Raw genomic sequence first — 15,933 nt, forward strand, 5'->3', positions numbered from 1 at the left:
GACTTTGGTTTATTTGTAGAATACTGGGGAAATGCAATCATTCTACAAAGTAAATTGCTTAGAAATAACTCGTGTGACCCATCCTAGAATATTGGTCAGGTGTGAAGGACCATACAGTCAATACTGCAGTTTGATTGTGCCCGCATTGTTAGTTTATGCTAGGAAGGGCTCTCGACAAGGAAATTGTCCAGGCATCTCGGAGTGAACCGAAGTGACGTTGTTCAGATATGGAGGAGATAGAGAGACAGGAACTGTCGATGACATGCCTCGCTGAGGTTGCCCAAGAGTTACTGCTGCAGTGGATGACCGCTGCCTACGGATTTTGGCTTGGAGGAGCCCTGACAGCAACACCATGTTGAATAATACTTTTTGTGCAGCCGCAGGACGTTGTGTTACGATTCAAACTGCTGCAATAAGCTGCACGATGCACAACTTCACTCCTGACATACACGGTGAGGTCCATCTTTGCAATCACACCATCATATAGCGCGGTACAGATGGGCCCAACAACATGCCGAATGGACCGCAGAGGATTGGCATCACTTTCTCTTCACCGACGAGTGTCGCATATGCCTTCGACCAGACAATTGTAGGAGTTGCATATGGGGGCAACCCGGTCACGCTGAATGCCTTAGGCACACCATCCAGCGAGTGCAGCAAGGTGGAGGTTCCCTGCTGTTTTGGGGTCGCATTATGTGGGACTGACATTTGCCGTCGGTGGTCACGGAAGGTGCCATAATGGATGTACGATACGTGAATGGCATCCTCCGGCTGACAACGCACAACCATATCGGCGAGGCATTCATCTTCACGGATGACAGTTTGTGCATCTTGTGAGTGATTTCCTTCAGGGTAAAATCACTTCACTAGAGTGGGCAGCATATTCTCCAGACACGAACCCTATCGAACATGTCTGGGATAGATTGAAAAGGGCCGTTTACGGCTGACCTACGCTGAATCGCCATTGAGGAGTGGGACGACCTGCACCAACCGTGCCTTGATGAACTTGTGGATAGTATGCCATGACTATTACAGCTATGCATCAATGCAAGAGGACGTGCTACTGGGTATTGGAGGTACCGTGTGTACAGCAATTTGGACCACCACCTCTGAAGGTCTCGCCCTATGGTGGTATAACATGCAATGTCTGGTTTCCCATGCGCAATAAAAGGAGCAAAAAAATGATGTTTATGTTGATCTCTGTTCCAATTTTCTGTACAAGTTCCGGAACTGAGGTAATGCAAAACTTTTTTTGGTGTGTGTACTAGAATCCTCTCTGTATAGCTCAATGCACTGAGACAATTCAACAACCATTCTTCCCACACTCTATATGTAAATGGAATGGCAGAAACTCTAACTGGTACGGACACACTGCCCTGCACCTCATGGTGGTTTGCAGAGTATAGATGTAGATGCTGGGTATTCTGAGTTGTTCTGCTGTTCTTAAGTGTGTCCCAGCTCCCATTCTGTGATAAATGTGGTGCCACACGTATATAGAATAGACTTGCTTGACATCATAATAGACAAATCATTTACATAAATCATGAAGAAGGGTTCAGGCACGGATCCTTGTGGGACACATGTTAACCCCAGTGTGTGTGTGTGTGTGTGTGTGTGTGTGTGTGTGTGAGAGAGAGAGAGATTTGATTTTGATAAAAAGTACAGTTTGTTTTATCTTACTCAGGTCTCCAAGTGTAGAAAGTTTGGATTTGAATGCAGATAATGTGAAAGAAATATTTTTTCATTATTTTGATGGTTAGATTCAGGACCGGCTTACAATGTTGAGAATCACCAAGAAAGCTGTTGGCAGATAGATGCTTATGGACTTGCATGCAGTGCTCTGCTTCTTTGAATGGTATTGCAGAAATTTGTTGACATGACTTACCTCCTTTTTTTGTGGTGGTGGTGTGATCGCTGTTATTTTTGAAGATGCTGGGAAACAACAGATATTAAATATCTAATTTACAAGTAAACAGGTATGCTATTCTCTGAATTACAAAATCAGATAAGTCAAATGTCTTCTGCTTAATTTTGTAATTAATTCAATGATATAACTTAACCTCTTTCCAACTGGGTTTTGAATATCAGCCTTATGCAAACACAAGTAATTTATTTTTATATTCACACCTATGAGTTATTTTTATTTCTCAATATTACATCACTGACTGAACTATATTATTATACATCAGTCAGCAATCTAATTTTAAGAAGTAAAAAATTTGACTGCCCAAAAGATGACAGGTAGGTGTCGAAACATGTCTGGATAAATATAAAAATAGTGTTTGCATAAGGCTGATTTTCTAAATTACCCAGTTTTTAAATTGCAAAAAACAGAACAACAAAAAGAGGAGCTTTGAAGCTCTTTAGTAAAACGAGAACCTCTTTTCAATCATATGACAAGAAATTTCTTCATAACATTGTAGGAATGATATAGCATCCTATTTATATTTAGTATGAGACTCAGTTTGAGTAAAGGAACCTAGCTCATAAAATAGCATTGAATTTATCTGATCTAATATTGACATTACACTTGTCATTTTTCTAATTCTTTTTCCCCCGTTCAACATTCCTGGCAGCTTTACACATGTTATGGGACTTATATTAATATAATTGTCATTAGCCTTGCACTTTGCCACCCTGATTTCTAATCTGTATTTACGTTTTAACTTAAAAATTATGATGAGACAAATAATGGACATACAGCAAGAAATTGGGAATCAAAATTACAAGATCCTCATTAACCATTCCTGTAAATTACATGATTATCCACATCCAAGTATTTAATGTTTTTTTTTGTTTTATGGCACATTTCACAATGACATTAGAAATGTAATTTGTTGTGCATAAAACAAATTTTAAAGAAATCTGTGACGTGTTATACAATATTATATAAAAAAACATTATTAACATGTAGTCAGTAACAACACACTGATGATATAGACCAAGTGTCTGATTACTTATGCAACTGTATTGGACACACAAAGAAAGTAAACAAATTTATATGTTTTTTCCCATATTGTAATTGTTGTTGTTATGTAGTATTCTGCCTAGTGGCAGGTCTATGTGTTTGTATGGAGAATTTCTGATGCCAATGTTCTGTCTTCAGCTTCTTTCAGTCTGCTGTATCTCTTTCGATCTTTCATGTAATCCAAAAGTTGAATTCTTCTTCCTCCTCGTCCTACTGTTACTTTAAGTTTTCCTTCAGTAACTTAATGTGTGAGCCGTGTGTGTGTGTCCGATCCAGTCTGCCTTCCTCTGAAGAATTGTGTTCAGAATATCTCTCTTCCTTCCTCAGTATGTCATTGTTTGTCACCCAATAGATACACTTTATCTTCTCCAAAACTTTCAACAGTTCTCCCCTCCCCTGGTTGATGACCTTGCTCCGTACAGTGCAATGCTCCAGATGTAGCACTTGACTAGTTTCTTCCTTAATTCCAAGCTTCACTTGCTGGTGAGCAGATTCCTCTTTTTGTTGAATGCAGTCCATAAAACAAACAAAAACTACTACTTTAACAGCCAAAATTCTGTCTCACAATATCCTCACCATGGCAATGTTGTCTCTGGGTCCTTTTCTCTTCCAAAATTAAAACTGGTCCTCTCATATTAGTAATTCAATTTTGTGTTCCAACCATCTTGTGCAACAGGTGCATTTATTGCCTTTAGGATTGAGAGGTCCTAGACTCTAGCTTTTGATAATTTTTTTTTTCTCCTTCCAGATGGTGATTACTGCAAGCAGAGTATCGAGACAGCCAACTTGCAGGTTTCCGGTGGCTACTACAATGCAGCAATGGTTTGCAGCCCTACTGTAGCTGTGATGCTCATCCCTCTCTTGGTTACACTGTTTCTAGTTGCAAGTGGTGTCTAGTCAGAGTGGCTAAATGTATGAATCTCACTGTCATTATTACCCATGGTAGAGATAAGTTATATATAAACAGTATAAGGCATGTCATTCCAAATAAAATTCAATTTTGTTCATGAATGCATGTGTTTTGATTAAAGAAACCCAACCTAAATTTTCAGTACAAAGAACCAGAATTTGTCTTGTACAAGTTCCTTGTGTACATGACTGTACCACTAATCATGGATATACTCAGTGACTGTTTACACACTGCTTCCCACTGGATTCAAGGCACAAAATTAGGTTTGGTGTATGTGGTTTGTTGTTTTTTTTTTGGGGGGGGGGGGGCAGATATATTAAAAAACTCTTCCTTTTTACATCCCCCCCCCTCCTGTAGTGCTACGACAATGTCAAACCGTCTTTAAATCATGAAAATAAGTATTCATGATAATTAAAAATTTAATATTTTCGTTTTTGTGCTCAGTGTATCAAAGACTTTCTAGTGCACACAATAAATTAGCATTGTTTGTACTACAAAACTATATATGATTGTTTAGGGTTAAGCATGTAATAATTCCATGTAAGACACTTTGTTGAGTCTGAATTTTGTTCTCGTACTGGTCGGTAGAGAAGGAAAACGGTAGAGAAGGAAAACTTCCTTACTTGATGTGATGGTATAAAGGCTGTAGAAAGGGGCGGGGGGGGGGGAGAGAGGGGGGGGGGGTAAATACAAGTTATTCAAAACAAATATCTCTAAAGTGTAACATCTTGTGATTTCCTATAGCTAAAAATTCAGTGGCTGTCCAATCAATGAAGAGAAAGAGGGAATTCAATCCAACTCTTTCCCTCCCCTCCCTCCCTCCCCTTCCCCTCCCTCCCTCCCTCCCACCCACCCCTTCCCCTCCCTCCCTCCCACCCACCCCTTCCCCTCCCTCCCTCCCACCCACCCCTTCCCCTCCCTCCCTCCCACCCACCCCTTCCCCTCCCTCCCTCCCACCCACCCCTTCCCCTCCCTCCCACCCCCCCACCAACCAACCCTTTCCCTTCCTCCCTTCCCTCCCCACCTGAAAGGTTCAAAGATAACTTGAGTTTAATTTCTAACACGTACCCAAATCATACGAAAATAGTTGGTGGTGACTTTACTGTACCCTGCATATGTTGGCCAAAATACATGCTTAATTCCAGAGGCACGCATAAATCATCATCCGAAATTGTCCTAAATGCATTCTGTGAAAATTTTTTCTAGCAGTTCGTTCATGAGCCCACACGAACAGTAAACAGTTGTGAAAACACTCTTAACAACAAATAATCCTGACTTAATAATGAGTATCAAAACAGATACAGGGATTAGTGAAGAAAGGGTTGTCATTGCGTGTTTGAATAGGGTAACCCCCAATCTTCCAAATATAAATGAAAAATAATCATGTTAAAAAAACTGATAAAAATTCACTTGAAGCCTTCCTGAGATACAACCTCCACTACTTAATTAACTATGTATGTGTAGGCCAAATGTAGCTTGAATTAAAAATAACAGTATCAGCAGCAATTGAGAGATTGATAACAAATAAATCAAAAAACGATGGAGCTTGTCCGTGGTACACATAACGGGTCCGAACAATGTTGCAGAAACAACAACAGCAGAGGTGCCAAATTTGAACTGACACAAAATCTCCAAGACGGGTGATCTTTTACATAAGCTCAAAATTTAATGCAGACTTCAATTCGAGATGCTTATAATAGTTTCCAAACTGAAACTGTTTCGAAACCTGGCAGAAAATCCAGAGAGATTCTGGTCGTATGTGAAGTATGCTAGCAGCAAGACACAATCAATGCCTTCTCTGCATGGTAGCAATGGAGAGACTATCAATGACAGTGCTGCCAAAGCACAGTTACTAAACACAGCCTTCCAAAATTCCTCATCCAAAGACAAAGTAAATATTCCCAAATTTGAATAAAGAACAGCTGCCTACATGGTAATGTAGAAGTAGATATCCTTGGAGTGGTGAAGCAACTTAAATCACAACAAAAGTAAGTCTTCTGGTCCAAACTGTATACCAATTAAGTTCCTTTCAGATCATGCTGATGGATTAGCTCCATACTTAACAATAATATACAACTGTTCACTCAATGAAAGATCCATACCCAAAGACTAGAAAGCTCCAAAGGTCACACCAAGATTCAAGAAAGGCAGTAGAAGTAATCCACTAAATTACAGGCCCACCTTGAAGAGAACGGTCTATTGAACACAGTCAACACAGATTTATAATACATTGCTCTTGTAAAACACAACTAGCTCTTTACTCGCTTGAAGACAAGGGATTTCAAATCGATTCCATTTCTAGATTTTCAAAAACGTTTGACACTGTATCACACAATCGGCTTGTAGTGCAATTGTGTGCTTATGCAACACCATCTCTATTATGTGAGTGGATTCACAATTTCCTATCAGAGGGGTCACAGTTCGAAGTGAGGAAAGTCATTGAGTAAAACGGAAGTGATTTCTGGTGTTCCCCAAGGCAGTATTATAGGCCCTTTGCTGTTCCTTATTTACATAAACGATTTGGAAGACAATCTAAGCAGCTGTCTTAGGTTGTATGCAGATGATATCGCCATTTATCGACTAATAAAGCCATCAGAAGATTAAAAAAAAAAAAAATTGCAAAATAATTAAGAAAAGATATCTGCATGGTGCAAAAATTGGAAATTGAACCTGAATAAAATGAAAAGTGTGTGGTCACCCACGCAAGTGTAAAAGGACTCTGTTAATCTTCGGTTACACGATAAATCAGTCAAATTCGAAGGCCATAAATTCAACTAAACACCTAAGAATTACAATTATGAACAAATTAAATTGGAAGGACACACAGGAAATGTTGAGGGGAAGGCTAACCATAGACTGCGTTTTATTGACAGGACGCTTAGAAAAGGTAACCTATTCACCAAAGAGAAAGTTTACATTATGCTTGTCCGTCGTCTTTTGCAATCTGCTGCGCAGTGTGGGATCCTTACCAGATAGGATTGATGGAGTACATCCAGAAAGTTCAAAGAAGGGCAGCAAGTTTTGTATTATTGTGAAATAGGGGAGAGAGAGAGTGTCGCTGAAATTATACAGGATTTGGGATGGACATCGTTAAAACAGGTGTGGCAGAATCATCTCACAAAATATCTATCACCAATTTTCTCCTCCGATTGCGAAAATATTTTGCTGACACCAACCTACATATGGAGAAATAAACATCACAAAAAAAAAAAAAGGGAAGTAAGAGCTTGCTTGGAAAGATATAGGTGTTCATTTTTCTGAACGCTGTACAAGATTGGAATAACAGAGAATTATTGTGAAGCTGATTCGATGAACCCCCTGCCAGGCACTTAACTGTGATTTGCATAGTATTCGTGTAGATGTAGATGCAGACTTCACTGAATATATATGACTACATACACAATAGTAGTAACTTTGCAACAAATATCTCACATTATAGTTTCAATTCAGTTATTACTATTTACGTACGTTTTGTTCAATAGATTCAAAAAATTATTCTGCAGAAGAGAAATTTGTTAACATCAAGTACAGTACAGATTTGTGTGTCTGAAAGTATTTGTATGGGGTGCAGTCATGTACGGAAGTGAAACACGAAGAAAAATAGAATGTGGTTCTACAGAAGAATGCTGAATATTATATGGGTAGATCACAAAACCTAATGAAGAGGTACTGAATGGACTTGAGGAGAAACGAAGTTTATGGCACTACCTGACTAGAAGAAAGGATTTGGCAAAACAGTAGCCAGTGCGGAGTGTCAGTTACCGACAGTGACAGCCAACAATCGGCCCGTCACACACGCAAAGTGATTAAGCAGTATTCCAGTGTTATTTGGTCAGTCAGGCAAATAATAGTAATTTATTTTTATTATTTTATTTCCCAGCAGTTCTAATGACTTGAATGCACCTCCTTCACTCGTATATCTGAGCACGAGTACTGAACAATGGAAAGTCCATGTAGCAATACCGACAATATAGGGAGAGACAACTGCACCTTACCGTAAAGAAGACACATTAAACTGCACAAAGGCACAATTAAAAGACACTTTAGGCCACAACCTTCATCAGCAAAATAGAACACACACACACACACACACACACACACACACACACACACAAGCAAGCAAGCAAACCTCACACATACATGAGTGCCAACTGACAACTCAGGCCAGACTGTAACTGTCAGTTGGAATGGCAGAAGCACTCTGCACGAGTGTGTGTGTGTGTGTGTGTGTGTGTGTGTGTGTGTGTGTGTGTGCGGGTGGCTAGAATGCCACAGGTCAAGAGATTGTACGGCAGGGATTTGGGGAAAAATGAGAGGAGCAGAGAAGGATGGGTGAGTGGGTGCAAACAAAGAGGTTCGGAGGTGATAGGACATAGGGGGTGGAAACTGTTGGGGGGAGGGTATGGGGACAGTATGTTACCATAGGTTGATGCCAGAGCAGACGATGTGTTGTAAATATGACTCCTATCTGTGCAGTTCAGAAAAGCTGACGGTGGAAGGAAGGAGCCAGATAGCTCGGGTAGTGAAGCAGCCACTGAAATCGAATGTGTCGTGCCACAGGATGGTCTGCAGTTTGGCGGTGGCCATTCGTACTGGTGGACAGCTGGCTGTGCAGTAGTTGCAGCAGAACTGGTAATTGACACGGGTGCTTTTAATTGTCACCTTTACAGTACGCAGCAATCAGTCTTTTCCTCAATTGTTCACATTCCTTCATGGATTTTCCATAGTTTGCTTTTCTTCCATCCTATAACCCTGTGATGTTTCCCTAGTCTGGTTCTGGTTTACTGATGGAATCTTCATGATCTGGACTCAGGGCCAAGACACCCTACCTTCATTCCTTCACAACTTCAACACTTTCCTTCCCATCCACTTAACCTGTTCCTCCTCAACCCAGCATGCTACCCTTCTAAACAATGACCTCCTCCATCTCTATGATGGCTCCATCCGCACCTCTATCCACATCCATTTCGACAGCTGTATCCCTTTTACACCAAAAAGACCATTCCGTATAGTCTGGCCACCCGGGGACAGTTTATTTGCAGGCATTAACCCCCATCTCCAAGAACCAGCCACCCTGGAATGGAACAACTGAACCAAGTCTTTTGTCAGGGCTTCGATTACCTACCATCGTGCCCCGAAGTGAAGGACATCCTATCCCAGATCCTTCCCACCCTCCTACAGTGGTGTTCCTTTGCCCACGCAACCTTCACATCATCCTAGTCCATCCCTATGGCTCTCCCAATCCCAACCTCATACCACAAGGATCATGTCCCAGTGGAAGACCCAGGTGCAGGACCTCTCCAACCCACACACCCAGCACTACCTATTCCAGTCCTAGTGCAGGACTATCCTGCTCCCATCAGGGGCTGAGCACCTGTGAAAGCAGGCATGTCATTAACCAGCTCTGCTGCAACCACTGCACAATCTTTTATAGTGGTACAACTACCAACTAGCTGTCCACCAGGGTGAACGGCCACCGCCAAACTGTGGCCGAGAGCAAAGAAGACCACCTTGTGGGACACCATGCAGCTGAGAATAACATTTTAACTGCATTTCTCCTGTTAAAGGACGGGAAGATGCCCTAATAACTGGAACTCACGGGATGTACCCTCTGCCATGCACTTCACAGTGTTTTACAGAGTGTACAAGTAGATGAAAACAGAGATGTTACTTTCAGAAGAAACTCCGTAACTAAGTGTGCAGATGCTTGAGAATAAAAGAGAAACTACTTATTTGATTAGAGAAAGGTTTATACAAGTTTTTTTTTTTTTTTTTTACAAGTGATACTTATCATCTTACACACGAGAAATGAAGTGATTCAATGGTGACAGCTAATGTAGAATTGGAAAAGTCGGTTGCCACTGCCGAGCTAGCAGAGGGCTCTCGCCACCGGAGCACCTGTCGCAGTTCACCGCTCACAGCTCCACCACCACCGGCGCCTCGTCATCCTCCTCCAACTCGAGCTCCGAGAAGTCCCAGCCGAGGCGGCCAGTGAGAGCGCGCGCCAAGCGCTCGCCGCGCGCCTTGAGCCGCGAGTCCGCCTCGCAGCAGGTGTCCTGCAGGTTGCGGAAGAGCTCTCGTAGTGACACGTACACGAAGTTCTTGTTGGCTACGATGTCTGCCAGGAACTCCTCGGGGATCTCCGTCACCTGAATCCGATCGGAAGCCACAATATTTATCTAATTTTATCCGTGCAATACGAAGTGGAGAACGTCAGTTTTCAGTCACAGGTTTTATTTAAGACAAATACAAAAGGTGCGTGGGTAAAAATGTCAATTTTTATTTACTGCACAAATAATTTCTGTACGTCAATTGTTCAGTTACAAAAATATATCTTGGGGACTGTAGGCTCTGGAAGGTGGTGGTTTATTTCGATTTATAGTACACATCCTGCTGCATAGGTCGGCTACACTGGTCGCTTCCCATTTGTGGTACACAGCGCAGTATTCAGCGAAAGCCTACCTGCTTGACCTGGAACAAACTGAGTAATGGGAAAAGTGTTTTACCACAAGACGGCAAGCCTGGCCTTCCTGCTAGGGGATGGCCAGGGTGGGGAATACCGAGAAAGCGGAAGTAGCAGCAGAGGCATACGTGAGGCAGTGACAGCTCACGTACCAGGAGTGTGATCCCTGTGTCGCTAGTAGGCTTACCCAGATGGGTACGTAACAGCCCCCCACACATACTGGCGACTTAGAGGAGTGCGTGCTACTTTCAGAACTTTCGTCAACTACGCTATACCGTTCGAAACAATTGGCACGGATTGCTGTCTTGCAGGAGGCAATGGAAAATACTTCGTTAAAGAGAGACAATGTGCTTCCACAGGTCAGGCGGAAACCCTTCTCAGGTATCCAAAATGGAGTGGTGGAGTGGCAAAATTGTTGGCAGAATGAGATTGACTCCTTATACCAAAAGTTTGTCCACCATAACTGATGATTTTTTTAAAATTCAAAATTTAAGCAGAGGTAGGGATCAAACCAAGGACATAGGACTTTTGGATGGCAGTAAGAGACACTACTGCCAAACCAGTGAGCAAGCTAAAGGGCACAATGTTTGAGAAAGAGGGCGGAAATATTACTGACTTCGTAAATGACTAGTGTGAATGTATATGAGGTCCAATACCTCTATTTACTACCTGCATTAGAAAATGAGATTTCTGTGTCTTATAATGAATTAAAACCACTTTTCTATTTAAAATACAGTCTACTAATTAAACTGGCTATCATCCTCAGGGCCTTTATTTCTAATGGTAAACAATATGTGTACAGTTTGTAGCAAAGCAAGCTGGGACTCATTTCCCCCATTTTGTTTCGTGTTTGCCTCCTTAAATGTTTCTTTATCATTAGTGTTGTGAGATATGTGTGTTAAGATAAAGCTGTCATTCCGTAATTCTGAGTATAAGACGTGGACCAACTTTGCTACATTACATAAATCCGAATAATTTCCTAATTAATTTGAACCGTTATAACCTGCATAAATCCTTAAACTATCCATCTAGCTAATTTTCAAAACATGGTAGGAACATCAACACTTAATTAGTTTGCAGGTAATTAACATTTTTATGTACGGTATAGTTTATATAGCTATTTTTGCATTTTTTGTCATCAAGAAGGTTTATTTCAGTCGAAACTCTTATTGTAACATAAGGTCCAGACTAAATCCAATTTTCCTACACTATTCAATTAATTAGAGGTGTAAAATTCTAACTGTAAATTATCAAAATTATGCTCTTAACAACGTGGAATTTTAGCAGCCATTTCTGCAAATGTAAACACTGGGCCTGATGTCATTTTTGAAGCCAACCTGTTCCAAGATTTGAAGTGTGGAACCTGTGTCGTTCAAAATAATAATACTAATAATAATAAAATAATAATAATAATAATAATAATAATGTAACAGTGCAATGGTGTGTTGTGATGAATAAGAATACAGACAGTGAAGTAGGACAATGACTGCTGGCCAATTACGATATAAATGTGACTCGTGTATAGTTCATCAGCGTGAGACTGCTGTACAATTATTAGTATGTGCATACCTGGTAAACGGGACATAATTAAGACACAGACTTGCCATAATTACAAACAATATATGATTAAAAATTCAATTTGCAATCATATTTATTGGAGTAAACTTAAACCTTCTTCCTCCAGTGACGGAGGTCTGGAATTTATGGAAGTAAAACCTGTGAAACCAAAGGTGTGGGTGTTGACCACGTTAATGGATGTAGATAGTGCTGTACCCACCCATATTTACAACCAATTTTTCACTGTGATCAATGCTACTGAGGAACTACAAGCTGAAATATGACTAGGTATGTCACAAGTTTTAAAATGCTTTTATTAACGTGAGTCTTACATGACAGCAACTTTTAAGACTTCAGTCAATAAAAAGCTTTTTACAACTATGGCAAATTTATCATGAAGATGGTCCAGAACAGTTGTGGATGTCCCACAGATAAAAATTTATGTCCTTTGTTCTTGGCTCACACCATTGAACACAATTTTACAATAAGGTCAAACTTCTCTCGTGTGATCTTCCACAGGACCAGACGGTTTGGAACTGTTGTCAGCCACTGCCACACAAGCACAGTATATATGAAATAGACTACCCATCCAGCAATATAAAAAATGATGTAAAGACACACTACGTAACTGCAGCTGAAGATATCTAAATATTCACAATACTGTTTAGAACTACAGTGCTGTCTTAAACGAAAATGATGTGACTGACTATAAAGTTTTACAAAATTTTCTACTCATTTGAAAGGGTCTTTCCACTGAAGAATATTTTTACTATAATGCAAAAATTATGAAAGTAAATTATAGTGTAAATTTATCTTTGCGGAAGTTGCACAACACAGCAACCGTTTGCAGCCTCTGGCAAACCCTGTGAACACGTTTTTCATACGAACATTTTAATTAGGTGGTGGTGTTTTGGTGCTCTGTGTATGTTTGTATACATCAGTAACATAAGTACTGAACAGTGTTCAGTGTTCACCTGTACGTTCAGATAGTTCTATCTGCACCAAGTTACAATTTTTACGGCCTCCTGTAGATCGACAGTAAGTTATTCGACATTATCGAGACACGCAAAATAATGCAAGAAAGGTCAGATACCATCACAAAATCCTAAAGCATTTATCTACAGTAATAGTAAGGCACCATACTGATTTGATTAGTACACAGTCACTGGAACAGGAAGATGTTGAACAATTTGTTTCAATGTCCACAAATTTGCAGACCTCGAAAAAAATAGCACCACATCTTCTGAACCACTGCGGGACTTAGCGAAGAGCAGAGCATCCGGGTTCGAGTCCCAGTCCGAAACAAGTTTTCCACCTTTACCACTGCTTTATTCCGAGGCCCACAAGGCAGCCGAAGCCCTGTTTCTCGTAATATAAATAGCACCGAGCAAGATTTGAAGACAAAGCTAGAGGAAACCACATGAGAAGAGGACACTGATGCCATCGAGACATATGCCGTGTCATATGCTGATCTGTCTAAATGAAACCACAGTTGTTACTGTCAGAATTGTAAGCTACCCGGGTGCTTCAGTTTGAGTTCCAGAAGAGAAGCTTTACTGAGACAGCAAGGTAATAATGAACTGATCATTATACCATAGGCCCAAGTTGTTTGAGTGTACTTCTTATTATACGGCTATGAAAGTTTACAATAAAACTGGAAAAGGATATACTGAATAAAAAATGAAAACTATTCAACAGCTAAACGTTGTTACGGTTCGGACGAATTTATCACTGACAAGCATACGTAATAAAAAATGCAGTGACTCACGAACTGCAAATATACACACTGTAATAGGTATGTGCAGATATTTTTATACGTAGCAGTGTGATGGCTGTTTATTCTTTCTGTTGAACAGTCTTCCCACAAATACGTCCCAAACTTTACGACTTGATGTTTTCTGCACAACTACACTGACCACACCTGTCAGTATAGACTACCATTTTTTTTTCCATGTGCCTACACTTCAACATCTGACTTGCTGCCCAGGAGAAAAAACCATAAATGACTTGCTCTTGCCATATGTACTTGGATGTTCTGACCAACCTAAAAACATACTATACCTACTTGCTGTAGTTATTAGCAAATACTGAAATAATGTTGTTCAGTACATCGCCCTCAGACACACTTATCACACCCTGTATGTATCAATACAAGTCAAAGGGTATAAGCTGATTTTGACACTACTGTATCAGCAACATAAATTTTCTACCGTGTATTATATAAATTACTATAGTATACAGTAATACACGTATTACTGACAAGTCGGTACAGCCTCAATCTCTATATTGTAAGTGACTGTCATTTACAACTACAAAATTGACTGGAATTGCACGAAGTGGTGCAACGGACCTGAAGACACAAATGTACAGCACAAGTTATTCGAGATCACTGACCTGCGTTTCCAGGACAGATATAAAATCGACGAAGAACTGCGGCTTCGAGCCGAGCGCGTCCACACAGCCGCACAGCAGCCGAACCAGCCGCTTCCAGTGCTCGAAGGCGTCCAGCGAGTGCCCGACGAGGAAGAGCACGAAGCAGAATTGTAGCTCGCCCAGCAGTTCGTCCGGGCTGCAACACCAGACAGGTGTGAGGCATGCGCCGTCACAATGGCAGCCGTCATCTGACCATTCGGGACAGACTATCAAACGACCAGCTCGATCTCCACCACTGACGTAGTCGAGGCAGTGAAACGGTGCCTACGTACCAGTCGGGCGTACGGAAGTGCACACTGAGACGGGTCAAAGTGGATACGAGACTAAATGGCAAAAAGGATCTACGCGTCCGTGACCACGACGTGAACGAAGTTTCTAAATTTCTCCGCCTGTCGACGCAAACTGCACGAAGTACCTAGAAAGAATAGTGTACCGTACTGCATACATCGTACAAATATACGTGATGTAAACATTACACTACGCATTCTTCAGTTTCTGCCGGCATCTCGTTTGACATCTTTTCACACGGAGCAGAAGCCGAGCTGTCTAGAGTATAATTAAGTACAATAATGAAGATAAATTTCACACAATCAACCTGGTGACAGTACAGGGCAACGACAGCTTTACTGCCGCATTTGACGTGGACACCACCGACCTGCAGTCCTGTGAGCAGTTGCAGTTAAGATGTAAAAACAGTTGAGTACAGAAACAATTTAACTTCAGACGTATTTTAATTTTTAAACAGATTGAAATAATATACAGAAAAACTCCAGCAATACGCATCTTAGAGGAGCAGACAGAAAACATTATGTGCTCTTCTTCTTAGTTAACGCAGTAATTGAAAACAAGAGTGATGATATATCCTAACTTAAACACAGGGTAGTTTTTCTGAATAAGCTACATCTGATGTAAATGCGTTTTGCAGGGATTTGATTATAGAGTAAAACAGTGAAGCCACAGAGAGTATTACTTACAGTCAGTTGTCAAATACTCTCTGAAGTCCTTCCATTTGAATCCAATGAATACGTTTCACTACTGGATATGCCATCAGCTATGGGGCAAACAGCAAAATAATCCACAAAGCCACCCAAGCACCACATCTTTTCTTCTTCTTCTCCTTCTTCTTCTATGATGTGCTGCTCTGCATCTGGCCAGTGTCCAGCAGTGGAGTGTGAGAGTTTTGTGCATCATTCACAGGACCTCTGGTGGCTTCAATGCCTACACCTACATCTATACTCTGCAAACCACCGTGAACTGCACATCAGAGGGTACGTCCCATTCTACCAGTTATTAAGGTTTCTTCTCGTTCCATTCACACACGGAGCAGAAGAAGAATGACTGACTGACTGCCTCTGCGCATGCTGTAATTACTCTAAACTTAACCTCACAATCCCCACGCGAGTGGCACGTAGGTGGTCGTATCACATCCCTCGAGTCGTCATTTAAAGCTGGTCCTCGAAACATTGTCAGTAGACTCTCTCGGGACAGTTTACGTCTATCTTCGAGAGTCTGCCAGTGCAGTTTCTTCGGCATCACTGTTACAATCTCCCACAGATCAAACACACCTGTGACCATTTAGTTGCCTTCTCCGTATACGTTCAA

General features: G+C 41.1%; 1 protein-coding gene across 1 annotated transcript in view; it reads right to left on the minus strand.

Moving 5' to 3' along the window:
- Nucleotides 1–9,621: 9,621 nt before the first annotated feature.
- LOC126428278 (protein AAR2 homolog) overlaps nucleotides 9,622–15,933 on the minus strand; it is a 119,224-nt gene continuing 112,912 nt past the window's right edge. Inside the window, exons 6-7 of the mRNA XM_050090190.1 lie at nucleotides 14,293–14,467; nucleotides 9,622–10,027 (exon numbers count right to left, since the gene is read on the minus strand). Coding sequence (XP_049946147.1) covers nucleotides 9,794–10,027; nucleotides 14,293–14,467 — 409 coding nt within the window. The 3' untranslated portion in view covers nucleotides 9,622–9,793. The remainder of the gene's footprint in view (nucleotides 10,028–14,292; nucleotides 14,468–15,933) is intronic.

The sequence above is a fragment of the Schistocerca serialis genome, chromosome 12, assembly GCF_023864345.2.
Source record: "Schistocerca serialis cubense isolate TAMUIC-IGC-003099 chromosome 12, iqSchSeri2.2, whole genome shotgun sequence".
Lineage (NCBI taxonomy): Eukaryota > Metazoa > Arthropoda > Insecta > Orthoptera > Acrididae > Schistocerca > Schistocerca serialis.